Source organism: Neolamprologus multifasciatus, chromosome 8, assembly GCF_963576455.1.
Source record: "Neolamprologus multifasciatus chromosome 8, fNeoMul1.2, whole genome shotgun sequence".
In the NCBI taxonomy this organism is placed as follows: Eukaryota; Metazoa; Chordata; class Actinopteri; order Cichliformes; family Cichlidae; genus Neolamprologus; species Neolamprologus multifasciatus.
In genome coordinates, this window is record NC_140446.1 from 19,644,447 (window position 1) to 19,669,091 (window position 24,645).

The 24,645-nt window shown below is 43.4% G+C and overlaps 2 protein-coding genes across 5 annotated transcripts; one reads left to right on the forward strand and one right to left on the reverse strand.

Annotated features, from left to right (window-relative positions):
- Nucleotides 1-419: 419 nt before the first annotated feature.
- Nucleotides 420-13,992, forward strand: fscn2b (fascin actin-bundling protein 2b, retinal). Its single transcript, XM_085170690.1, has 7 exons — nt 420-2,596; nt 2,903-3,001; nt 3,123-3,849; nt 9,118-9,274; nt 9,586-9,707; nt 9,809-9,976; nt 10,098-13,992. The coding sequence occupies exons 2-7, from the start codon at nt 2,909-2,911 to the stop codon at nt 10,301-10,303; spliced, it is 1,473 nt and encodes a 490-aa protein (XP_085026816.1). The 5' UTR covers nt 420-2,596; nt 2,903-2,908; the 3' UTR covers nt 10,304-13,992.
- Nucleotides 13,993-14,644: 652 nt separating this feature from the next.
- faap100 (FA core complex associated protein 100) lies at nt 14,645-24,640 on the reverse strand. 4 transcript variants are annotated; one of them, XR_014875765.1, is made up of 10 exons: nt 24,170-24,640; nt 23,784-23,902; nt 22,798-23,699; nt 22,453-22,612; nt 21,386-22,331; nt 21,190-21,306; nt 18,065-18,151; nt 15,225-17,849; nt 14,947-15,152; nt 14,645-14,866 (listed from the first exon to the last, which is right to left on the reverse strand). XR_014875765.1 is itself a non-coding variant. In XM_085170689.1 (8 exons), exons 1-8 carry the CDS (start codon nt 24,323-24,325, stop codon nt 17,733-17,735), a joined length of 2,604 nt encoding a protein of 867 aa, XP_085026815.1. In that variant the 5' UTR covers nt 24,326-24,640; the 3' UTR covers nt 14,645-17,732. The 4 variants fall into 4 exon arrangements, 1 of the variants encoding a protein (XP_085026815.1); XR_014875766.1 differs by having other exon boundaries at nt 14,645-15,152; nt 22,453-22,609; XR_014875764.1 differs by having other exon boundaries at nt 14,645-15,152.
- Nucleotides 24,641-24,645: the final 5 nt, after the last annotated feature.

Genomic DNA, 24,645 nt, shown 5'->3' on the forward strand with positions numbered 1-24,645 from the left:
GCTTCTAAAGCACCATCCCACGGTTGCCACGGTGAACCTGGCACAGCCGCTGTCCCAGAGTAAGAGGTGAAAAAAAAAACATCTGGTTGGGCTATGGACAGGCATCACCGTGCCGACAGCAGCAGCAGGAGCAGTGGCACATCAGCAGACGATGACGCAGCCCCCAGGGGCCACAGAGAGTGAGCTAATGATGCGTGGGATAGGATACATCTGAGGAGGAAGTACAGTACTAGTGATAATAGTGATAGTAATGAAAATAATAGCACTGATAACAATAACAGTTTATGGCTTTTTTGATTGGTGAGCAGCACGTCTGTCTCCCCCTCCCATCTCTTCCCCCCTCAGCCTCTGTGTTTGTACAGTTTGCCCATTTTAGGCAGAACTGAAGACAGATGAAGAAGGGCAAAAGGTCAACTGATGATGATTTTTAACGATGGAAGTGTGTTATAGCTGTTATTTTTCTGTTCTTATTAAAATATTACATGTACGCACGTGCATGCACGCTGCAGCAGGCTTTTTTAGCAGCAAGAGATCCCATGAAGAGCAGGGTGAACATTTCTAAGAAGTGATTTTTATCCACATCATTGAGTGTGTTTAAGAAGACGCCATCAAATTTTCAATTGCTTGCGCCCAGATAGAATGAACTGCAAACTTATTTTCTCTGCTATTGCTTTTTCACCTTAATGTCTCAGTTGTTGAATAAAAAAAACTCTCAAATACTGAAAATGATTCTGGCGGGTTTATATCGGACTGTGTGCAAAAAAGGGATGTCCACCATAGGTTAAGCAACAGAACTCTGTGTGTGGTGCAATGTGGATGTGAAAGTAAATAGTAAATTAGTTTTTTGCTTAGTTGTTTATCATTCTAAAAATTTATCTTATTTTAATTTCTTTCTAAGATGTTGGCTTCTGCTTTGCATTGTGTTACCACCAGAAAGGCTTAAGGGAAAAATTGCACCACCCGCGTCCTTCAGAGCATGTGTGTTTGCAAGCGTGTGATTTTGTGTGCAGTGCGCATTGTTCATTACATTTAGTGTAGTTCAAGTCTGGGTCAGGAAGAGTAAATCTTTAGGTGGGTGGTGTTTACTATGAACCCTAAGACCCTCCTCTGACCTTTGTGTGTATGTGTTTGTGTGTGCAGTGATGACATGTATGTTGCTGCGGGTCATTGCACCTATGTGTGTGTTTAAAGGCACTGACAAGCAGAATGGGTAGTGCGCGCGTGTGTGTGTGTGTGGGGGGGGGGGGGGGTTAGGGGACTGGGGAGGGGTTGTGTCAGTAGATTAGCCAGGTTGGGATGATTGGGTTGAGGATTAGATGGATTCGGGAACAGACACGTCTGTTTACTCCGCAAAGAAGACTTACAATAGGCTGATTGGCAAGCTTGATTGCACACACACACACACAATTGCAGGTGCTTATGCCACACACACACAAACACATTCATTCAAAACCCCATATGTTGATTAGCTTGTTATTGTTGCCTTTCTAATGCCCGCCATCTCCTTTCCCAAATTCAGTTGTAAAGTCCGACTCCCCCTGCCTCTCAGACATAGTTCCCACAAGGACTGACCCAGAGAGCTTGCAATCAGAGAAGGAGTGTAACTAAAGCCGAGCACGGCCAGGTAAGGAGAGCTGCACTCAGGCAACTACTCCAAAGGCACAGGGAGTGCTCTGGTTACACGGGGCTGTGTGTGTGTATATTTTGTTTGCATTGTTTCTACTTGCTCCTCTTTATGCGTCACAGAAAAAGGTGAAGTGCCGAGCTCGGAATAAGGTGCAGAGGCAGAGAAAGGCAGGATTACACACATGGCAGGTTAGAGAAAGGCGGTGAGAGAGAAGGAGAGGATGGGAGGAAAAAGCGACAGAGAGAGGCTTAAGATTACAGAGTCGAGCACCTTTTGTTGCCGAGTTCAGTTGCGATGGACCGCTTAAGTTTAGGGAAAGAGTGAAGGACTTCTTCAATCCTCTTCCATAAAATTAGTATGACTGTGGAGGATGTTATCCTTCGCTGATCAAACCTGTGCCTGATTTTTTTTTTTTTTTAAGAAAAGAAAGAAAAGGAACCCCAGACTTCGTGGAAGGTGAAGAAGAAGAAGAAGGTCAGAGTACTTGATGTGACTGATCTAAAGATAGTTGGCAAAGGAGCCAAAGGAGGAGCAAATGCAAAACCCCAGAGAAGTTTAGTAAGAGGGGGGAACAAGTGATTGAGCCTTCAGGGTGAATAACAAGTCATGCAAGAACAAGAGTTAAGCCGGACAAGAGAGCACTGTTCAGCACAAGAGAGAGAGGGCGAGGGTAGGCTGCAGAAGCAGAGATAAGCAGTCCACAGCAAAATTAGTCTACAGAGAAAGAGGGGTTGACACCGGACTGAAGAGAGATCAAGGTTGACTCAAGTCTTTGCTGCCTCTAACCTGATTAGGGAGAATAGTAGCGGCAGTGCAGGCGAGCCGGGAGACCCGATCAACCGAATGTGAGAGCCGGCAAGAGCAAAAAGAAAAAGAATTACAAGAGGACGCTCGGTGAAAGAAGCCTCTTAAATCTGGGAGCTGGAATTAGAGCCGTAGAAACTGCAGAGGGAAAGCCACAAAACCACAGTAAGTAAATTAGGAGGCTGTGGCTGGAAAAATGTGTAATGACGCCATGGGCGGGGGAAGGAATTTGTGGTCTTGGAAGTGCTTTATATACTGTACCTTAATGAATTGATTTCCTGCCTTTGCAATTTTTATATTTCATCATCCTCGTGACATCACCACCTACCATTCCACTTTTAAAACCCACTAGTCCTCCATTATTTCTGTGTTCAGTTTTACCTCCATTTACCCCTAAGTTTCTTCCCCCTTCATCGCTAACTTGTTTCTCCCTTTCCACTCTTCTCTCTTCTTGCTCTTCCAATTCCACAGGTGAAAATGCCCACGAATGGGAACCGTCCTTTGAAGCTGCAGTTTGGTCTGATCAATCACGAGGGTCGCTACCTTACTGCTGAGTCCTTTGGCTTTAAGGTATAAAAATACAATAAGAGTGACAAACTATAAGGTGTCGATTTGCATTTCTGCTGATGATGCTTTGCTGTTGGATCAGTATATGCAAGATTTTCAAGTGATACCTTTTCGTGCTCCTTAGGTGAATGCGTCAGCTCCCAGTCTGAAGAAAAAGCAGATATGGACTTTAGAGCAGGACTCCCAGGACAGCCAGGTGGTCTATTTACGCAGTCACCTGGGACGCTACCTGGCCTCCAACAAGGACGGCAAAGTCACCTGTGAGGCAGATGGCCACAATTCAGACTGTCGCTTCCTCATCGTGGCTCAGTCAGATGGCCGCTGGGCGCTGCAGTCTGAGCAGTACCTCCGCTTCTTCGGCGGCTCTCGGGACTACCTGTCCTGCTTTGCCCAGGTGATCACAGATGCAGAGCTGTGGGCAGTCCACCTGGCTCTGCATCCCCAGGCTAACCTGCTGTCTGTGGCCCGTAAGCGTTATGCCCACCTCTCTATGGAGGATGGGGAAATTGCTGTGCATCTGAACATTCCCTGGGGTGTGGCAGCGCTCCTGACCCTTGTCTACCAGGAAGGAAAGTATTGCCTAAAGACCTGCGACAGCCGGTTCCTCGGCAATGATGGAAAGCTCCTAATGGAGAGCGGGAGGGCCACAGCATACACGTTGGAGCTGAAGTGTGGGAAGCTGGCCTTCAAAGACTGTGAGGGGAAGTATTTGTCTCCCATGGGTCCTACAGGGACTCTGAGGTCCGGACGATGTTCAAAGCCAGGCAAAGATGAACTATTTGACCTGGAGGAGAGTCACCCTCAAGTAGTTCTGACAGCAGCCAATGGGCGATATGTCTCCATAAGACAAGGTAGGAAAACACAGAAATAACAGAGGGACAGGATATTCTAGTGAATTAGATTTTGTCCTAAATCCTTGCAATGCACACACAAATTGCTCCCCTGGCAGCTTGCTAGTACCCTAAAGAATCCCACATGTCTGATTAAATGGACAATGGCTGACCTTAGGTGCCATCAAGAGTGGTCACACGAGCTTTTGCTGACAGACAAAGACCTATGTGCATACATAATGAAGGAGAAATTGACAGCCGATAAGGGATGCATGGTAATTATGGGTAATGTAGTCTGCACATCAAGTTGCATCAACAATACGGTACGTGGCTGCATGTCTCAAAGAAAACAAGATTGCTGGGGCTGATATGGGAAACTATCAGCCCCATCGTTGAGACCTGAGACAAACAGGTCATTTGTGTTCATGGCTGCTGGCCTACATCAGTATCGAGCCTAAATTAATAAGTTATTTTATTTAAATAACAGACTTAATGTTCATACATTTCAAGGAGAATAACAGAAGCAGACTTCTCAAGAACAACTTGCAATCACTTTTTATGTATTAAGAATAAAAAAGATGGTTCCATACTCCTAAAATATCAGATACTTCATCGTGAAATGTTCAGAAAAAGGGCCCTTTGTTTTCATTTTCTTTCACTAAATAATCTATTACAAATAGAGCTCTTTTTGAAAATCCCTTCTCAATCCTTCTCAAATGTACCTTCTGGCTTTGTTGGGCAATGTTGTTAACACGCTTTTACCCCTTGAGCTTACTGAAACAGCTGCCTGTAACCAATATACTGCAGAGTAATGCTCTGTTGATACTGTATTATGTATTTACTCTTCAGTCTTGTGATCGGGCTGTTGGAGGGGAGTTATTTGATCAGCGCGCAGGCACGACACCACACTACTGTACTGATGGATTACACCTGCTCCTCATCGACATCGACATTAGGCTTTGTTTAGCGCAGCAGAAAAACTACAAAAACTATAATTGTGAGGGTTACATTACATGTGACTACAAACACACTTGCATTAGGAGGGACTTGCACAGAGTTTCAATTGCTGATGGTCCAAAGGGCTTGATGGTCTGATTTGAAACTGGATTTGGGGCAGATTAGCATACACCCCCCAGTCCTTGTCAGCATACTTGGTCATGACAGCCATCCACAGGCTGCAGATTCTTGTCTGCAGGGTTGAGTTACCTCAGGCCTGGGTGCTGTAATTGAATCTCCCCACCACTCATTGTTCCTGGTTAGCAGTGGGGGCTGCAAGCCGGAACCAAAGCATTGAAAACTGATTGGTTAAAGGGAAAGGAAGAAAATGGTTAAACCCTAAACACATATATGTAGCACATCACATGCATGCATGCATGCAAGGATACTTTTTGCAGCATACTTTGTATCTGTTCTCTCCTTCCCCTTCCTACGCTTGTCCCGCACAAACAATAGCTTTATCTTTCTTTGAGACACTCACCCACTCACTACCATACCATCCTACTGCGGCGAGTGGTGAGATGAGGTGTGTTGAATTATTGATGAAGTTGGCCCCTGTTCCTGGAAGGCAAGGGTGGGAGGGGAGTCTGCTTTCAGAAACCCAAGCTTCCTCATACCTGCGGCCAAAACTTGTCCCCCACTGAATCCCGCTCTAACCAGTTAATCTAACCTGTTAACCTCAGCCTGAGTCAACCTCTATATGCTACTGGAAAGAAAAATCAAAGACAGAGTAAATATGCTCTATTTAGCAAGCTATGCCATTGTGACAGGTCATATTGCTTTTTTTGTAGGGTTTCAGTGGAAGGTGAGTGAATCAAATAAATTCTTAACCAGCATCAAACACTGAAGCAAGTGTGTGTTTGTGCTTTTCCTTGTATATAGTTTACAAGTGTGCATGTCTTAATGTGTCATACAGATCTGTTATCAAACCTCTCATCACGTTTCCTCGGGCACAAGGGGCCCACTCTGCCCTGAATGTGAAATGGAGATGACAGTCCAAATTTTCACAAACTTTCCAGGTCCACAGACACATAAAAGCACACATACCGCATACATGATCAGGCGTGCAGAGCTCAGTAACAGATAAGCGGAAAAAATAATTGGAGTGAAATGCAGTTGTAAAGGATGAAGAATTTAGAGAGAGAGAGAAATAAGGTACATGGGGATAGTAGCATCAGCTTACCATTAATAATTGACGCCAGAGCCATCTATCGTTGATGGATTAGTTAGGCCTGCTCCACTTGCAGGCTCTGTAAGACAACATCAGGAAGTGGAGCTGGTTTTGGGGTCTGATCCAAAATAATGCACTACTGAATCTACCTGTTTGTCCTCCAGAGAGTGTACTGATATGTGTGTGCTGTGCTCATTGTTTGATGACAACATCTCACTTCTTATCCTCAGATTGCTGGCTTGGATTTCAGTATATCTAATCTCCCTCCCTATCTGTTCTTCTTTTCTTTCTCTTCCTTCATCCTTCTCTCCTTCCTCTGCCTCCCTTTCTCTCATCTATCAAATAGCAGCTGTGAGGTCCCAGCTGAGCCCTGTGTGAAGATCATTTCTGGGTTGAATTAGTGTGAAATGGGCACATGGAATAGGTAGACAAAGCATGACATTGAGTTGGGATGAGAGAGAATGGGAGTGATAGGCCCCCAGGCATAGCTGAAGAGTGGAAGGGCTAAAAATTATGCTTCAAATGCACTTAAGATCAATGATAATTTCACCAGTTGTAAGACTTCATGATACCACGTTTATCGGGTGTGAATAAGATGTGATTAAAGCATCCCAGTGGCTCAGTAACCATGACATCTTTGTCACGTGTCAGCCCCCTTTTCTCCTTCCAACAGTGAGATTTGAAATTAGTTGTAGAGGGAAGCAACAAAAAATTTGTCATCGGGCCTCTCACACATGCTGAATGTCTATCTGTCTTGGAGTATGCCAAAGTTATTTACAGATGTACATGCATCCATTATTAACCTTTAACCACTTGATGTCTTGATCATAATGAGCAGTTACAAGGTCACAAAGACGTATTCATTGCTGCACAAAAACCTCCTTGTTATTGCTTTGGTTGCTAGCAGTTTACCACAGTCACCCATAGTTTACATAGATGACAGCATCTTGGCAGCAAACACTTACAAACTACTCACTGCTACAGCTACATTTTTTCTTTTTATAACTTACTGACCTCACCCACGGCTGGAGTCTCAGCTGAAACCTCAGCCCTAAGATTTTGGTCACTGCCCTTTTGTTTTTTTGGACTCAGACGCTTGTTAGCTTATCAGCTTATTTGAGGAGAGGGTGAAGCACCAAGTTATCAGCCAATGCTAGCAAGCTTGGTTAGCTAGCTACATAAGTAAAGAGCACAGTTTGAATGTGCAAACACAGCCAGCTGCTAGTTGGTCTTACATACAAATAAAATAACTGAATTTTGCTCACCTAATGGGGCAAAAAAATTGCACAGCCTATTTGTACAAGTAATCTTAGAGCAGGCCCCAAAAACACCAATACAATAAACAGAGTTACAGTTCAGTGACTCAAATTAGTTGAGCAGACAGCTAGCAGTTAAAGGGATCATTTTTGAGGTGGCTGATACTACCACGAAATGAGTTAACGGGGTAAAGTAGAACTTGTACTATCTTATGTGTCTTCTTAAGAGTTAGAAGAGAATCAGTCATTGCTATGCTCCTTGTCTCAGATCCAAGCCATTGCTTCACAAGGTTAACAGCTCAGCAAATTAGTAACTCATTCAGTGACAATGTACAACATGGTCCTTTTAGGTGGAAAATTCAGTGTCAAACATTAATTTGTGCATGCATGTTACATACTAACCCACAGTGGTTAGCATCAAAGACACTTCTAGTGTAGTCTGACTTATTTCCTCTTGTTTTCCTCTTTTGCATGTAGATACAGTTCTATTTGACCTCAGGTCAGGGGGAAGCTTGTTCCAAAGAAAACGACCACAGGAACTGAAAGCACACATTAGATCAAATTCTGGGAACAGTTAAAAAAGCTGGACCTTATACCCTCAGAGGTCTAAGCATAGATACTCATTATGGACCCTAGCAAGTTATTGTAACCCTCTAGTGTAGTTTATTTATAACTAAACTGTGCCATTGGTTCTTTTGCATTTTTACCATGTTATCCCTCTGCTTTATCATCCGTGCTTCCTTCAGTTTGAGTTTTGAGAGGTTTTAGTAATTATCTGCACATCCTGCTAAGTGTGGACCATAAAATCCTCTGGTCTCTTCCTGTTTTTCCTTTATTCTTTTATTGAGGGGATTGAGGGATTGGACGGGTAGCACTCAAAAGCTGATTATATCAGAGCCCTGCTGTGAGGAGGGCAGACTGACAGGGCCAAAGGTGGGGTGAGGGTGGGAGGTGGGGCTTGAGGGGGGTCAGGGGGTACGCAGGAAAAGATCGGGGAAGGGATGAAGGTGGAGAATGATGACCAGGGAATAGAACAGGAAGAGATAAGAGGCATGCAGATTAGTGTTGTTAAAGGATTAGGAAAATGTATTGGGAATACTCGGGAATGCATCTAATTTAGGCTTAGCCCTCTGCAAGCTGTCTTGCAGTTTGTGGCAAACTATTGTCTTCCTCTCTGCGTTCATAACAGTGTTAAAATGTGGCAATCAACAAAATAACTAAAATATGTATAGACAAGAAGCAAATTATCTACTTAAAACTAATGGGTTACATTCAGTAAATAACAGAGGATTAATCGTGTTTGCCTTTGAACCTAGAAGACCAAGTACCCAAGTAAGAGTTTGTCACAGCTGTTTCTGTTTCACGTTAAATAATTAAAATACTAAAATAATTGATATCTTAGAGATTTTAATAAAGTGTTTTTCAATCACAAGTGAGATTTTTGTTCAGGTGTTAAGTGGTCTTGGTGTAATCAACACAAAGCCTCACGGTGAGAGTGCTGTGTCTCTAAAACAGCTGATAACACTTTCACTTTAAGAAGCATCTTCCTGCCTTGGCATAATTATTTTGTTTCTCCATTTCCTGTATGCTCTTTTCATAACTGCATCCAGAGCTGCAATCACTGAAAATGTATTTACCCTCAGGAAGATATTCGAGGACGACACGCGGGATAAAGAGTGCAGTTTAAGAGATTTTTTCAAAATAACAGGATCAGATATAATTACAAGATCTTTTGTAGGCCAAGCTAAACAAATCAGTGCGACTTCATTTTTAATCACAGTGTTTCTACAACACTAAAAACACCTCACATTTTCCAGCTTAAAGCAAAGTAACAGTGACAGCATGTGTTTATTTCGTCTCTCCCAGGAGTGAGTCTTGCAGCCAATCAGGAAGATGAGACAGACATGGAGACGTTTCAGATGGAGATTGACAAGGAAACCAAGAAGTGTACATTCCGCACCAGCCAAGGGAACTGCTGGGCTCTGGTGGCTCATGGAGGCGTCCAGTGTACTGCAACTGAATTGTAAGAGAAGACTTTTATATGTTGTATAGAGAAAAATTAATGAATTTATCATTGAAAATGAGTCAGTTGGACATTTTACGTTACATAAATTTGACTCATTGCAACAGAAGTAACTGATCATTAAGATGCAAGGGTTAACATAAGAGGAATGGTCGCATGAGTGCATGAGATAGCAAACAAGTGTATCACATAGAGTGATAAATAACTGTTATGAGGGAATGGTCCCAGCAAATTTTGGCAATTTTTGTTTTATTTTACACATTATCCAAAACACCGAACTTCAAAAAAGTGTGAAATCTTTTCTACCACAGGTCAGCAAACACCATGTTCTCAGTGGAGTGGCTTGGCCACAAGGTGGCACTAAAAGCCAGCAATGGCAAATACATCTGTACCAAGAAAAACGGCCAGTTAGTCGCTGTCAGTGACTCCATCGGTAGGGGACAGTCCTTTATATTATAGCCCCTTTCTTTGGTAATTAAGAGGTGGCTCTTACCTCTCTTTTTTTCTGATCATTACTATGTTGACTTTTGCCAGGGGATGATGAACAGTTCACTCTGAAACTCATCAACCGACCCATGCTTATCCTTAGAGGAGAGAATGGATTCATCTGCCACCACAGAAACTCGAACACACTGGATGCCAGCAGATCTGTCTATGACATTTTCACTGTGCAATTCAGCAATGGAGCCTACCATATTAAAGGTCAGCACATACATCAAACATACTTCTGGAAAAAGCCAGGTTGCTTAGTTTTCCTCTAATTTGCTTGTTTACTGCAATTTGTCTACTCTGACTTTGGTGTATTTACTTTAAACCCCCGCAGGTGCTGATGGCCGGTTCTGGTACGTGAACAGTGCCGGGCTGGTGTGTTCAGATGGCGAGGCCCCTGAGGATTTCACTCTGGAGCTCCTTGAGCACGGTCGTCTCGCCATCCGTGGCAAGAATGGCAAATACCTGCGTGGAGACCAGGGAGGCACTCTTAAGGGAGATGGACTCAGCCTGAGCAGCTCAGCCCTCTGGGAGTATTAATACAAACCAATATTAGTCCAAACCTGAGTCCTAGCTCATCTCATTGTTGGCATTAAGTGCTTAATGTGAATCTAAATCACTGTTATTCTTTTTCCTTTTGCAAAGAGCATTATTGAGAGAGGCTCACATAGCTAGGTGATCAAACAGAGGACTGCATATGTATATATTAGGCCAAGAGAAACTCAATGAAGTGAACAGTGTTTTGAGTGAGGATTTTAACAATTAGTGTTAATGAACACTTCATGTTTTCACAGATTTAGTTATTAGTATGACATAACGTAACATGACATGACATCCTTTTATGTATGTTCATCATTTCATCTATATCTTTTTTGCCCTTTAACCACTAAAAACAAGTATTACATGAGCAAGCCAGTAAAGTTGTAGTGTGGGCATGTAATGGTACCTTTCCTTCATTAGGTCAAGTGACACAGGGTGCCATTTGAGGCAGATGCAGTCACCATTAGAAGTGATGTCACCCTCTAGGTGGGTGAAGTCATGCATGGTACTACTGACTGAGGTTATTAGGAGACGAGAGTGACAAGGTTTCAAATAGCTGCCTGTAGAAACAGAGAAAGACTGTACCCGAGACTCGTACTTGGAGTGTGTTTTCTTTTTCTTTTGTGAACACAGAGATTTTTAAAAATGCATATCTTGCATTATTTTGTTTAGGTAAAAACTGCTTTATCAAAATAAAGGAACCAAGGATTTCATAAAAAGCTAAAAATATGCTTCCTTCCCATTAATGTCACAAAATTAGCAGTACTACATCATGTGAGCGTGCCATAGGAGTTAATAACACTATGACCAATTTCAAAGTGTTTCCTCGTGGATTTATGATGGACATTATTTCATTCTGACTACATGGAAACAATGCAGCTGGAAGCTTATTATCTACATGCAACTTCTTCTGTGTTAGCAGGGAATTATGAACTCACTCAATATACACTCGCCAGCCACATCATTAGGTACATCTGATCAAGTGCTAAATAGCTAAAATCAAGAAGTCAAAAACTGCACTTAACATGTGTGTGTTTTGAAGAAGTCGGTTGATTGGGGCCTGATGAGGTGAAAGACCAACAGTTGGCAGAAAATGACCTAATCAGCCAATCACATGGCAGAAACTCAGTGCTTTTGGGCACACTAGACAACCTGCTAAAGTTCAAACTCAGCATCAGAATAATAAAGAAAGGTAATTGAAGCTACTTTGAACGTTATATGGTTGTCAGTGCCAGACAAGGTGGTACTTCAGAAGCTGCTGATATGCTGGGATATTCCTACACTACTACACGATCCAGAAAATATCCAGTGTGCACCAGTTCTCTGGATGAAAATGCCTCATTGATGTCATAGATCAGAGGAGAAACTCATAGGAAACAGAAATAACCAACTCTTTACAAACAAGGTATGCAGAAGGGCATCTCTGAACACCTCACACGGTGAAGCAGATGTACTACAGCAGCAGAACACCACACTGGGTGCCACTCCTGTCACCTACAAACCAGAAACTGAAGCTATAACGCAGCCGGGCTCACCAAAATTAAACAACTGAAGACCGGAAAAATGTGGCCTGGTTTGATGAGTCTTAAATTCTCCTGTATCAGTGGTTCAGACTGCTGGTGGTGGTGGCTGCCTCTGCAGCACGTCACTAGTTTCTTGAATATGACAATGACTTCACTGTATGGCCCCCGGATCTCAATTCGATATAACACCTTTGGGATGTGGTGGAATGGCAGATTCACATCATGGATGTGCAACCTGCATATCTGCAGCAAGTGTGTGATGCTATGGACCAGCACCTTGCTGAATCTTTGCCACAACGCTATAAAAACAATCCAAGGGTACCATAACCCAGTACTAGCAAGGTATACCTAATAAAGTGGCTGGTCAGTCTATAATCAAGTTTACCACTGACGTTTGATATCGTGGCCTGAGAGACAGAATGTATAAAAGTCAGAAAGTCGTTTTCTTGAGAGATTCATCTTTGTGGCGATTTCAAGATTTCGAGGGGTTAAACTGTTGAATGTCTTATAATCAGCTCTTACGTTTGCTGTTAAAATCATTTACATTTTGTTGGATCAGATTTAGCAATTTTGTTCTTCATCATCACCACCTGCTATTCTCAAAGCCGGTGCTGTTTTTGGATGCACCTTGGCTGCCGTAGTGAAAGAGTTTAGCAGCAAGGAACAGAACTCACCTGCTGCTGCTTTAGGCGTGTTGACGCTATCAGCTTTCGCACATCACACCATGATGGCAGCAGAAAATACCATCAGTTTCAGCAGCAGCGATGGTTGCTGAAATTATGGCACATTTGTCAGGTGCTTACTGGCTTTCTCCTCCTAAATGTCCTTCTCGCTCTTTTTCAGTCCCTTCTTAATAACAGTGATTGTTATTTTGACAAGAATGAAAATGCCCTGACCGCTGTCACTGTTTCTATGTTCTGCTCTAAATTAAGCAAATAAATTCTCATGTTCTGTTTATGTGTCAGTGTGCTCATTCAAAAAAGAGAAAAAAAAGAGAGTGGACCCAAACTAGCCCTGGAATCCGATGTTGAGACTGAACCCTGTAGTAAAATCTGTTTTTAAAATCTTGGTATATTAGATCTAAAGCCATGGTGAAAAGAAAGCAAAGGCTGTTTCAATTCCTAGGTTTTTATATTTGGGGCCATAATGACAAAATATCCAGTCCACGCCAGGGCTTAGACCTGAGCTGAAGAACAACACATGACATATTTAACTGTGTCATTATTTATTTAACAGAACTGAGCCAACATGCGGATGCAGAGTGTGAAAGAGCAGCCCACGTAGCATTTCCTTTAACAGCAATAACTTGAATGCATCGTTTTCTGTGTGACTTTATCACTCTCTCACACTGTTAAGAAGGAATTTTTGTTCTCTCTTTTTTACAGCATTGCTTCATTGATTAAGGTTTGCAGATATTTATTCATGCACAGCTCTGTTATGGCCCTCAGCACTTTGCACAGGTTCAGGTGTGGACTTTTAACTGGGCCACTGTAACACCTTGTTTTCTTTCAGCCTTTCTCTTGTAGATTTGCTGCCATGCTTGGGATGAGTGTCCTGTTGCATGAGCAGCCAAGCTTTAGCTGTCAGACAGGACCTCACATTTGACTCTAGAATATTTTGGCATTCAGGGGAGGTCATAGTCAACTCAGTGACTGCAGGGTGCGCAGTTGCTGTGGCTGCAAAACAAGCCCAAATCATTACCCCTCCACCACCGTGCTTAACAGTTGTTAAGAGGTGTTTGTGCTGATGTGCTGTGTTTGGTATTCTCCACGTGGTATCATGCATTGTGGCCAAACATCTTTAGTTTGGTTTTATCTGCCCAAAGGATATTCTTTCTATTGTCTTGTGGTTTGTTCAAATGCAACTTGGTCTTGGTTTCTTCCATTTCTCTGAACACTGAATGGTCTGACCTTAGGGTGAATTTGCTGGGACATCCTCCCCTTGGAAGATTGTCCTGAATGGTATCGAATAATCTTCCTCACTGTAGGATGATGAACTTCAATCTTGTAATCCTTCCCAGATTGATGGGCAGCAACAACTGCTTCTGTAAGATCACTGCTGATGTCTTTAATTATTGGCATTGTGTTAACACAGACTTGCAAATCACCAAAATATCTGCTTTTATAGAGCTGCTCACATTTGCTAATTATCAGTTAATCATCAAGTGCATTTAATTATCAGCACCTGGCTGCTACTTACCCTTTTAATTCCTTTGGAAGCAGTAATGTTGCACTTAGTTTTTCACACACTGGTTCTGCTTTTTGGCTTTTGAGTTTTTATGGAATAAATATGGGCACAGAGTAATATGTCATGTGTTGTTGATCATTTATGTTTGTATTTATCTAATTGTGAGACCTCCTTATGACTAAATTATTTGTATTATATCCTCATACATGAAATGTTGTAATTGAAATAGGGTAGATTTTCTTTCTATCATGACTCTAAGTGATCAAGCCCATTATTTCCAGGATATTTAAGTCACTAATCCTGAACATAGAACCTCAGCAGGCTCACACTTTAATCAGTCGGCTTGCTGTACTTATGAGACAATAACCCGCAGAGTGTTGCTTAAGTTGTGAGTCTGAGCCAGACCTTTAAGGGACAATGGCTGTTAAGTAAAAAGGATTCAGTGAGTTACATATGTTTATAATGCGATGCAACAACATGACAAAGACAATCCTGTAATCTACTTTATACTTCAAACAATCTGGAGGCATTTATTCACTTCATGCAGAAGCTATTTCTGCATGTTAGTTTCAAGACTTCAAACTGTAACAGAATAATCATTATACTAATAATGATTAGGACTAGTCTGGTTAGGAGTGTCACGAGGGCCGAGTGGCCTGTACTGAAAAGGACTCGGGTGCAGAAACCCAGAGCTGAGACAGCAGATGATGCGACAATTTATTAGGCGTAGTGCAAAAAACGTAGCAAAGACAAAAAAACAATAAGACGTGGAGTTTGACGAGGCGTGGCCTGGGAAACGTGGCTAGGGCGAGGGAACGGGATGCAGAGTGGAGCTGAGCAGGGAACAGTCACACTGAAGAGAGAAGACAGTGGAGTTAGGGAGGTAGTGGAGGCAGCTCTGAAGTGGCAAGTTGTAAGGGTAGCAATTCTTACTTGCAGTAGGGGACATGGAGTGTTGAGAGGGGGGTAAGAGAATCCAGGGAGGGCTGAGTGGCGTAGAAAGGCTGACCTGAGATCCGGGGCTTCAGATGGAGTGTGATGGCAGGAGGGCAGGCAGGTGAGGCACAGAGGGATTTTCAAAATGATTGTTTGGTATCCTGAGTCTGGAGGTGGAGCGTGAGCCAAGGTGAAAACAGCAACTGCAGCACAAGAGAGTCTGGTTAACAAGATAAATCACAGCACAAACTTGAAGCATAAGGCCTGTTACCAACATGTGTTGATGACGAACTGGCAGTGAATGAACATCAATGTGTGGCTTAAATCCCTCTGGCTTGATTGCCTGCAATAGGCTCCAGGTGTGCAGGAGCTGGCCCTGCCCAGGGGCGGATCCCAGGTAGGTTCAGGAGCCCTATGGAAATTCCAGCCACCCACCGCAGACCATGACAAGGAGTTACCTTTTCATTATGATTGAACCTAAAAAGAAGCCAGTGACACTAAGGCTTCACCTGTAGAAGTACTGTGTTACCTGCAGCAGGTGAGGAAAACAACAGAACATGGTGCCTGATCCACTCACACAGAAAAACCTCTGTAATTTAAATATCTGCTAAGTGCTAAGTATTTTAGTTTCCAAATGTACATTTGTGTGCCTTTTTCTTGTGCTAGTCCTAGAGAAAAGTAAAATACAGAAATGACTGATCCATCCATTCTCTTCCACTCATCCAGTTCAGAGTCACAGGAGGCTGAAGCCTGAAGTGTGGGTACACCCTGGACAGATCAGAAATGGAACAGACTAAGAAAAAATAAACAAAACAAGTTTTCAACATAATAAAAAAATGCAACACTGTGCAGTCCTTTTAATTTTCTCTCTGTCTGGTCTACATTAAGAAAAATTAACCACTAAGATTCACTTCTTAGACTGAGTTCTTCATATCATAGCACTCACAGCAAGGTCTACAAATGAGTCACAACTATGAAGTTATTAAGAATAATTGCATTTAAACTCAATTACTATTCTGCGGTTTGTATCCATTAGAAGTGTGTTTTATTGCAGTGATGTAAACTGTTTGAAACCACTGTACTGACTGTGTGTGTCTGTATATTAAAAGCTCATCGGAGCTTTAAAACAGAAATTGCTCCATGTCTCGGGCAATTAAAGGGATAGTTAATGTAGATCGCTAATAACATTCAATGACTTGCATCTCCCTGACCAGGTTTAGGGAGCTTATCCATCACAAGAACATTCAGTCCCTGCAATTATTATAGTGTCAGTTAAAATGGCTGTGATTACCCATTTTTTGTCCTAAATGTACAATCCATCGCAAAATGCTAAGAAAGGCATAGGCAACTTTTTCCTCAGACAACATTCCACACATAAACATATCAGGAATGAGTTATTTCTGCAGCGGATTAAATGATTGGCTGAAAACATAACGATACTGAAATCTATCAGTTGTCTGTAAATTTTGCTGAGTTCATGTTTATTCCATGTTCAAGCACAACGCATCAGATCCTACACTAAACTGTCACTTCTTATGTATAAATATCTAACAGCCAATCACGTGACAGAAACCCAGTGAAGTTAGGTATGTAGACATGGTCAAGATGACCTGACAAAGTTCAAACCGAGTATCAGAATGGGGAGGAAAGGTGATTTAAGTGACTTTGAATGTGCCATGGTTGTTGGTGTCAGACAGGTTCCTCTGACTATCTTAAAAATTGTTGATCTACTGCTGCACAACCGTTATTAGTGTTTACAGGGAAAGGTCTGAAAAATAGAAAATATCCAGTGTGCGGCAGTTCTCTAGGTGAAAATGCCGTCTTGATGTCAGACCAAACTGCTTTACCGACAACAAAATTAACTCAAATATCCACTCGTTACAACCAAGCTACGCAGAAGAGCATCTCTGAATGCACGGCAGACCTTGAAGAAGACGAACAGCAGCAGACGGCACCGGTGCCACTCCTGTCAGCTAGTTACAGGAAACTGACGCTGCAAATCACATGGACTCAACAAAACTGGGCAATATCAGGCTGGAAAGATGTTACCTGGTCTGATGAATGTGAATTTCTGCTGTGACATCTGGTAGAGTCAGAGTTTGGCTTAAGCAACATGAAAGCATGGAAGTTAAAAGAGGGGTTAATAAACCCAATCAACTAGCAAGGTGTGCCTAATAAAATGTCCAATGTAGTGACTGTGTCACATACACACACACACCTGAAATATCAGGAGACTGCAAAATTGCACTTGTAAGACAGTCCTGGAGCTTGTCAAATTATGTGGTCTTTATACAATTTTAAACCCATTATGAGCAAGCGCTTGGCAACAGTGGGAAGCAAAAACTCCCTTTTAACAGGAAGAAATCTCTGACACAGCCAGGCTCAGGGAGGAGCAGCCATCTGGGAAACTATACTTAGGGTTAAAGTAACATGCACAGTATTGTGTTGTTTTAAATGTACATTTTGCACCGAGTCCTGTTTGGAGGTTGTGTAGTAAAATATTAATACTTGGAAACTAAAACAGTTACATGAGTATAAACACAAACAGGAGCAAAATTACAGAAATACTTCACTGAATTTATTGTGATGTGAAAAAACAAGAGAAACTTTATTATTAGACATCACCAAATTATAACCTCTTCAAAATCAAAATATACTGTAAAATGTCATATAGAAGCCATCTTACAGTCTAAAGTATTACATGTGCTTTGCACTGTGAAAGGGCTGGCAGCAAATTCAGATTACGCAACAACACCAAACAAGCGAGGGCAGCTGTGTAGGTGTTACACTATGAGCAGAGGATTTTGTCTGAGTTCTTGGTAAACACTGAGAAGCAGTCGATCTCTCTGCACTGTGGACACGACCTCACCAAAGGCTCCTGAGATCTGACTTTGCTGGATCTGTTAACGCACAGAGGACACATGAAAAAAAAACAAAAAACACAGACGAGCTTTAATCTTAACACACTTACAGACATCCCAAGCCCTCAAAAGCTCTAAAGTCTTGCTAATCAATTAATTGAACTAAGAGAAAAAAGCTGGATAATTACGTGTATTTAATGATACGGAGGGCTTTGACATTAATGGGATTAATCGTCAAGCGCGGGCCCACTTACCTCGGCCCGCTGCAGCGCCCGTCTTAATCCTAAAATCTGGACATTCTTTGTAGAGGCGGCTTTCTCTGTGGCGCTCTGCAGCAGAGTCTGTGTCGAGGAGCAGAGGAAAAATTCAAACCCAAAGAATTTCAAGTAAAACAGGGACATAAAGCGTTGTTCTCAAGCCCAAAGACACGATAAAGCTTCTTTTAAACCGACCACACTGTTTGCAGCACACGTTAAAAGAATCGTCCCAGTTTCCATGTCATAGCACTGACTCGCAGCTCTCCTGCATTTGCGAGTAGCTTAGTGTGTTTGTTATGCTGGACATCAGGGAGGCTGGACGTCCTCCCTGATGCAGCCCTCCCCTCCCCTTCCCAAAGGATTTGTGTCTCCTCCTGGAATCGAAGCGGGGGGTCTTTTGCTTGTTAGGCTAACATGTGAACCTGCACTAGGGAGCCGCTATTTTTACGCTCCTTCTATTTATGCCAATTCAAGTGGCTGGAAGGTGGAATGGCAAATTTGCACGTATCACAAAAGTCTAGCAGTATGTTCTACATCAGTGGTGTCAAACATAAGTGTCATGGTTGGCTGTGTGGCAGGCAAGCAGAAGTGGTGGACCCAAAATTGCAGGACTCTGGGAGACGGGAATAAACTGAAAACACAGCTTTATTGCTGGAGGAATGATTCACAAAATAAAACTTACAAAAGCAAAACAAAACTCTAAACCGAGGTGCTGGAGGACTGGACATTACAAACACACAGCAAGTTGAGGGTGCGACGCGACAGGGAGCACAGGAAAACACAGGACTTAAATGCACAGGGGAGTAATTAGGAAATGGGGAACAGGAGGGACATGCGACATGAACTTTCAGAATAAAACAGGAAACTGACACAGAGAACCAGAACGGACACTGAACTTGGCAGGCAGACCCATGAGCAGACACAGTGACACCATGGGCAGACAGAGGGAACACAGGCAGGAATGAAACAAACACACTAACACATAGCAAACCTAAACAAAAGACAAGGCAGAACAAACAAGAATATAAAGAAACACAAAACACCGAGTCCTCAGACTCAGGACCATGACAATAAGACTCCAATCCGGCCCAGATAAATATTGAATTCTTGTGAATTAACAAAAACTATCTGCTTTATAATTGGGAAACAGTTGGGCCAATCAGCAACCAGAAGCTTTTCTGTTAATGTCTTACATTTTATCCCCCAAGAGTCACACTGACAGATTTCTTTCCTTTGCTACAGCAGCGTTTCTCTATCATGCAGAAAAACTGGGATAATATTGAAGTTGTACTTCTTTTTCTTATATTAGCATATCTCTGGGATTAAATGTGCAGCTAAACGGCTGGCCCACTTAAGATCAAATAGTGTGGCCCTTGATGTGAAGTGAGTTTGACATCCCTGTTATACACCTGTACAGTTTTACAAAAAGAATGCAAAATATTCAAAATCTGCAACTACCTAAGTTTAGCCAGAAATTAGCTTATGTTACAGTGGGGCAAAAAAGTATTTAGTCAGCCACCGATTGTGCAAGTTCCCCCACTTAAAATGATGACAGAGGTCAGTAATTTGCACCAGAGGTACACTTCAACTGTGAGAGACAGAATGTGAAAAAAAAAATCCATGAATTCACATGGTAGGATTTGTAAAGAATTTATTCGTAAATCAGGGTGGAAAATAAGTATTTGGTCACCTCAAACAAGGAAAATCCCTGGCTCTCACAGACCTGTAACGTCTTCTGTAAGAAGCTTTTCTGTCCCCCACTCGTTACCTGTATGAATGGCACCTGTTTGACCTCATCATCTGTATAAAAGACACCTGTCCACAGCCTCAACCAGTCAGACTCCAAACTCCGCCATGGCCAAGACCAAAGAGCTTTCGAAGGACACCAGGAAAAGAATTGTAGACCTGCACCAGACTGGGAAGAGTGAATCTACAATAGGCAAGCAGCTTGGTGTGAAAAAATCAACTGTGGGAGCAATCATCAGAAAATGGAAGACATACAAGACCACTGATAATCTCCCTCGATCTGGGGCTCCACGCAAGATCTCATCCCGTGGGGTCAAAATGATCATGAGAACGGTGAGCAAAGATCCCAGAACCACACGGGGGGACCTGGTGAATGACCTGCAGAGAGCTGGGACCAAAGTAACAAAGGTCACCATCAGTAACACACTACAACGGCAGGGAATCAAATCCCGCAGTGCCAGACGTGTTCCGCTGCTGAAGCCAGTGCATGTCCAGGCCCGTCTGAAGTTTGCCAGAGAGCACATGGATGATACAGCAGAGGATTGGGAGAATGTCATGTGGTCAGATGAAACCAAAGTAGAACTTTTTGGTATAAACTCAACTCGTCGTGTTTGGAGGAAGAAGAACACTGAGTTGCATCCCAAGAACACCATACCTACTGTGAAGCATGGGGGTGGAAACATCATGCTATGGGGCTGTTTTTCTGCCAAGGGGACAGGACGACTGATCCGTGTTAAGGACAGAATGAATGGGGCCAAGTATCGTGAGATTTTGAGCCAAAACCTCCTTCCATCAGTGAGAACTTTGAAGATGAAACGAGGCTGGGTCTTCCAACATGACAATGATCCAAAACACACCGCCCGGGCAACAAAGGAGTGGCTCCGTAAGAAGCATTTGAAAGTCCTGGAGTGGCCTAGCCAGTCTCCAGACCTCAACCCCATAGAAAATCTGTGGCGGGAGTTGAAAGTCCGTGTTGCTCGGCGACAGCCCCAAAACATCACTGCTCTTGAGAAGATCTGCATGGAGGAATGGGCCAAAATACCAGCTACTGTGTGTGCAAACCTGGTAAAGACCTATAGTAAACGTTTGACCTCTGTTATTGCCAACAAAGGTTATGTTACAAAGTATTGAGTTGTATTTTTGTTATTGACCAAATACTTATTTTCCACCCTGATTTACGAATAAATTCTTTACAAATCCTACCATGTGAATTCATGGATTTTTTTTTTTTTTTTTTCACATTCTGTCTCTCACAGTTGAAGTGTACCTCTGGTGCAAATTACTGACCTCTGTCATCATTTTAAGTGGGGGAACTTGCACAATCGGTGGCTGACTAAATACTTTTTTGCCCCACTGTATATAAGTGTGTTCTGTACCTGGATCCGGCGCAGCACAGCATGGTGCAGGCCACACACCGCTGCTAAAGATGAGCTCTCGATCTGAACCTCGATTGTAGCCTCCTTGTCTGTGCTCTCCTCCTCCCCCACGTTTTTCTGGAGAATAAAGGAGCACTGACGATGAGGATATAAAACATACCAATATATGATTATATCATATTAGATAACGATTCACCTCTTTCACTGTCAGTTTCATTGCCGCTCCGTTTGGACCATGAGCGTGGACCACTGAGGTGCTCAAAGCAATCTTGTCTCCTTGGCAACCCATCTTCACTCCTTCAGTATCTTCAGACAACAGTCGCTCAAGCAAAGACAGGCAGAGATCTTCGGGGTCTCGTATCGACTCTTTGGTATCTAAATTTGAACTCTTTTTTGGCTTCAGCGTATCCCTCACTATCTCTGATGACACCCATACGCTTGCTGAATACTTCTCAGGCTCAGGCTTTGCAGCACTTTCTCCTCCTCTGTTCGTTCTACCGCTGCACCTGAGCTGGCGCGAGCTTAAAAAGGTCCGGATGCTATCTGCTGCGGCGCTGCTGGGCTGAACTGTGGCCATCTTATGAGTAGCTGTGGGACTGTTTAGCTGCAGAGCATGCAGCCAGTCCACTGTCAGTGTGGACAGGGGCAAACTGATACAGCTGCTCTGCAAGCCTGCAAAGCTCGCCGCCACCTCCTCCTCCTCTCCCAGAAGACTGGAGAGCGAGAAGATGAGCGAGCAGCTCACAGTCATGGGGAAAGATGCATCACCTGCAGCTGCGATAGGCAGAGACGCTTCGAATGTTTGCCCCGGACAGAGGTCGTGAAACGGGAATGAAAAATTAGTGGAGGAGCTTTCTCCTGCTGGGGAGGAAGAATAAGACAGAGGGGACACCGTAATGCTCAGCGTCCAGCCTCGTTCCAGGACAAATGGACTAGAATTATGCAGGAAACACACGAGGCTCAAGGAGTCTTTCTGAAGCAGTCTGCTCCAGCTAGTCTCGAAATGACATCTGATTGGTTTCTCCTCAATTGGAAGATCAGTAGTTGTGTCTGCCATCAGCAGGAAACTGATGCTGACGGCGTGATTCAGAAGCCTCAGAAACTGGTTTTTGGATTTGATGACTGTTTTCAGCGCTGATGCTCTATATGAAGAAAGCAAAAAAAAAAAAAAAAAAAAAAAAATCACATATATATTTACAGATCTTTGCTGTGTTTTATTTAAATGTCGTCTTTCACACCCGATCAGATACTTGACGGGCATACCTCTCACAAACATCCCCGATGGCAGACAGGAGGTCCCTGACACTGCGGGACACCTGTGTGGAAGGAAGCTTAGACGATCCTTCATCCACCCTCCCCGCAGGTAAGCAGATCCTCTGGAGCTGCCCTCTGGCAGACACTCCAAGCAGCTGTACATCACCTGCTGTGCAGAAAGCATTTTTAGAGTTGGGAAAAATAGTTTGAGAGTTTAAATTAGAATACAAGACAGAATTACATGAGTGCACAACGTGTAGAACCTGTGCATTTTTCTGTTTCCTAACTTGAAGAGCACATTGAAGCTGAACTTATAATAAATCCATTCAAAGTCAGCACGTCTATTCTGCTCACCCGCAGTGCTGCATGCAGGCTCAGCCAGGGCAATGACTCTGCACACATTTAAACTGCTGGGGCTCTGGAGGGCGGCCGCTGTCGTGCCAGATGTCTCTTCCCCTCTTTCTTTGCTTTCTCTCGCAAACGATCCCTCCGACAGATCCAGTCGGAGCAGATCTGCACCAGTGCTGTAGTAAAAACAGCTTTTATCCATGCAGCCGCACCACACAGGCCCTGGTACACACCCCTCAGTAAAAGCAGCCACAGCGCTTCCCCCCTCTGAGCCTGCCTTGTCAGTCTTGATCAGTACCACTCTGCCTTGTTCGCCCGCCGCCACCAAGCACTGTGCGTGACCCGTTTCTGTGACAACAGATGCACCGACAAAACAGACCGGCTGCTCCAGGCTGTGCAGGACTCGAAGGCGCGATCCCGGGAGACGGAGAGGAAGGAAACACAGGCGCCCGTCTGGTAGGCCGCAAAGGATGACTGGAGATTTGGCAAGGGCGGCTTCAACTCCAAATAACAGTTTGAAGAGGAGAGGCTCCAGGTGGAAGTGGTCTTGAGCTACAGTTGACTCTGCAGAAGCATTGGAGGGAGATGATGCCTCTACATCACCCGAATGGATGCAAATTAGCACAGAGCCCTTTCTTGGTCCTCTATTTGACTCAGCAGCGCCACAGTCCACAGCTGAGACCACCGGCAGATGGAACGAGCCAAACTCCTCGTGGCTAGTAGACGCCGTTTGCTTTGGCGTTTTGTACAAACTCAGCAGCCAGGAGGCATCTCTCTGGCAAAGGGTCAGGAGCACAGAGCCAACGAGGAGCAGAGATGACACTTCATCTGCTCCAACAACGAGACAATCTTGGGAGATTTTCAGCTCAGCTGGACTGGAGGATGCATCAGCTTGAGAGCTTTGATCCCTGCAGAGGACAAAGGTCATATTACATAAGAGCAATTTAGCAGAGTTGAAATAACAGCATTAATTAAAGGATGAGGGCTCATACCTGTGTAGCAGAAACTGTAAGTTTACACGGTAAACTCCACTCCTGCATGCAACATAGATTAGCTGCTTGTCCTGGTTTCCAACTAGGTCACTAACAGCAGCAGGTAACAGGAGGACAGTCTGCAACAGCACAATACGAAGCAACACACAGTATGGTTAATCCAGAGATATGCCCTGCAGTGTAGCTTATGTCTTAGTATAGCTTAATATTTGATTGACATCTAGATTTATTAGTATCTTTTTTTCCCTAATATATCTCTAGTTAACTTTTTTGCTTTCTGACCCTTGTGGTGTTGTAACAAGTGACTTTCCCCAGTGTGGGATCAATAAAGTACATAGATCTATATCTATTTATCTGTGTCTGATACATGTAAATCGGATACTTGCCGTGATTTTCCTCTCACGTTTACTGAACACGTAGATCTCTTCAGTGCCAGTGCAGATTAAAACATCTGTTCCGAAACCACAGAGGATCTTCACTTTATAAGATCCTCCCGAAAACCCAAACTGTGCCCAAGTCTCGACAGCACACCGTCCCTCCATAACCTGGACCCGGGAGGCGAAGACGAAGAAGAAGCCGCTGAATGAACATATGTCACGTTAAGCTCACTTTAATGGTACTATCAGCTCAGTGAGGGATGCTAATGTGAGGTTATGTGAACCGGTTGTTGACAGAGGATGTGACACTGTCTCACAAAGTTCCGCGCGTTGTGCTTTCGACCAATAAACGTAATGAACTACATTGCCCATGACCACAAAGCGGAAGTGGGACGCAAGTATAACGGATGCTTGAACTTAAGGTTGACTCATGCACACGTAGAAGGTAGAGAGTAATGAATGAGAGCAAGGTTTTGTTTTTTAAA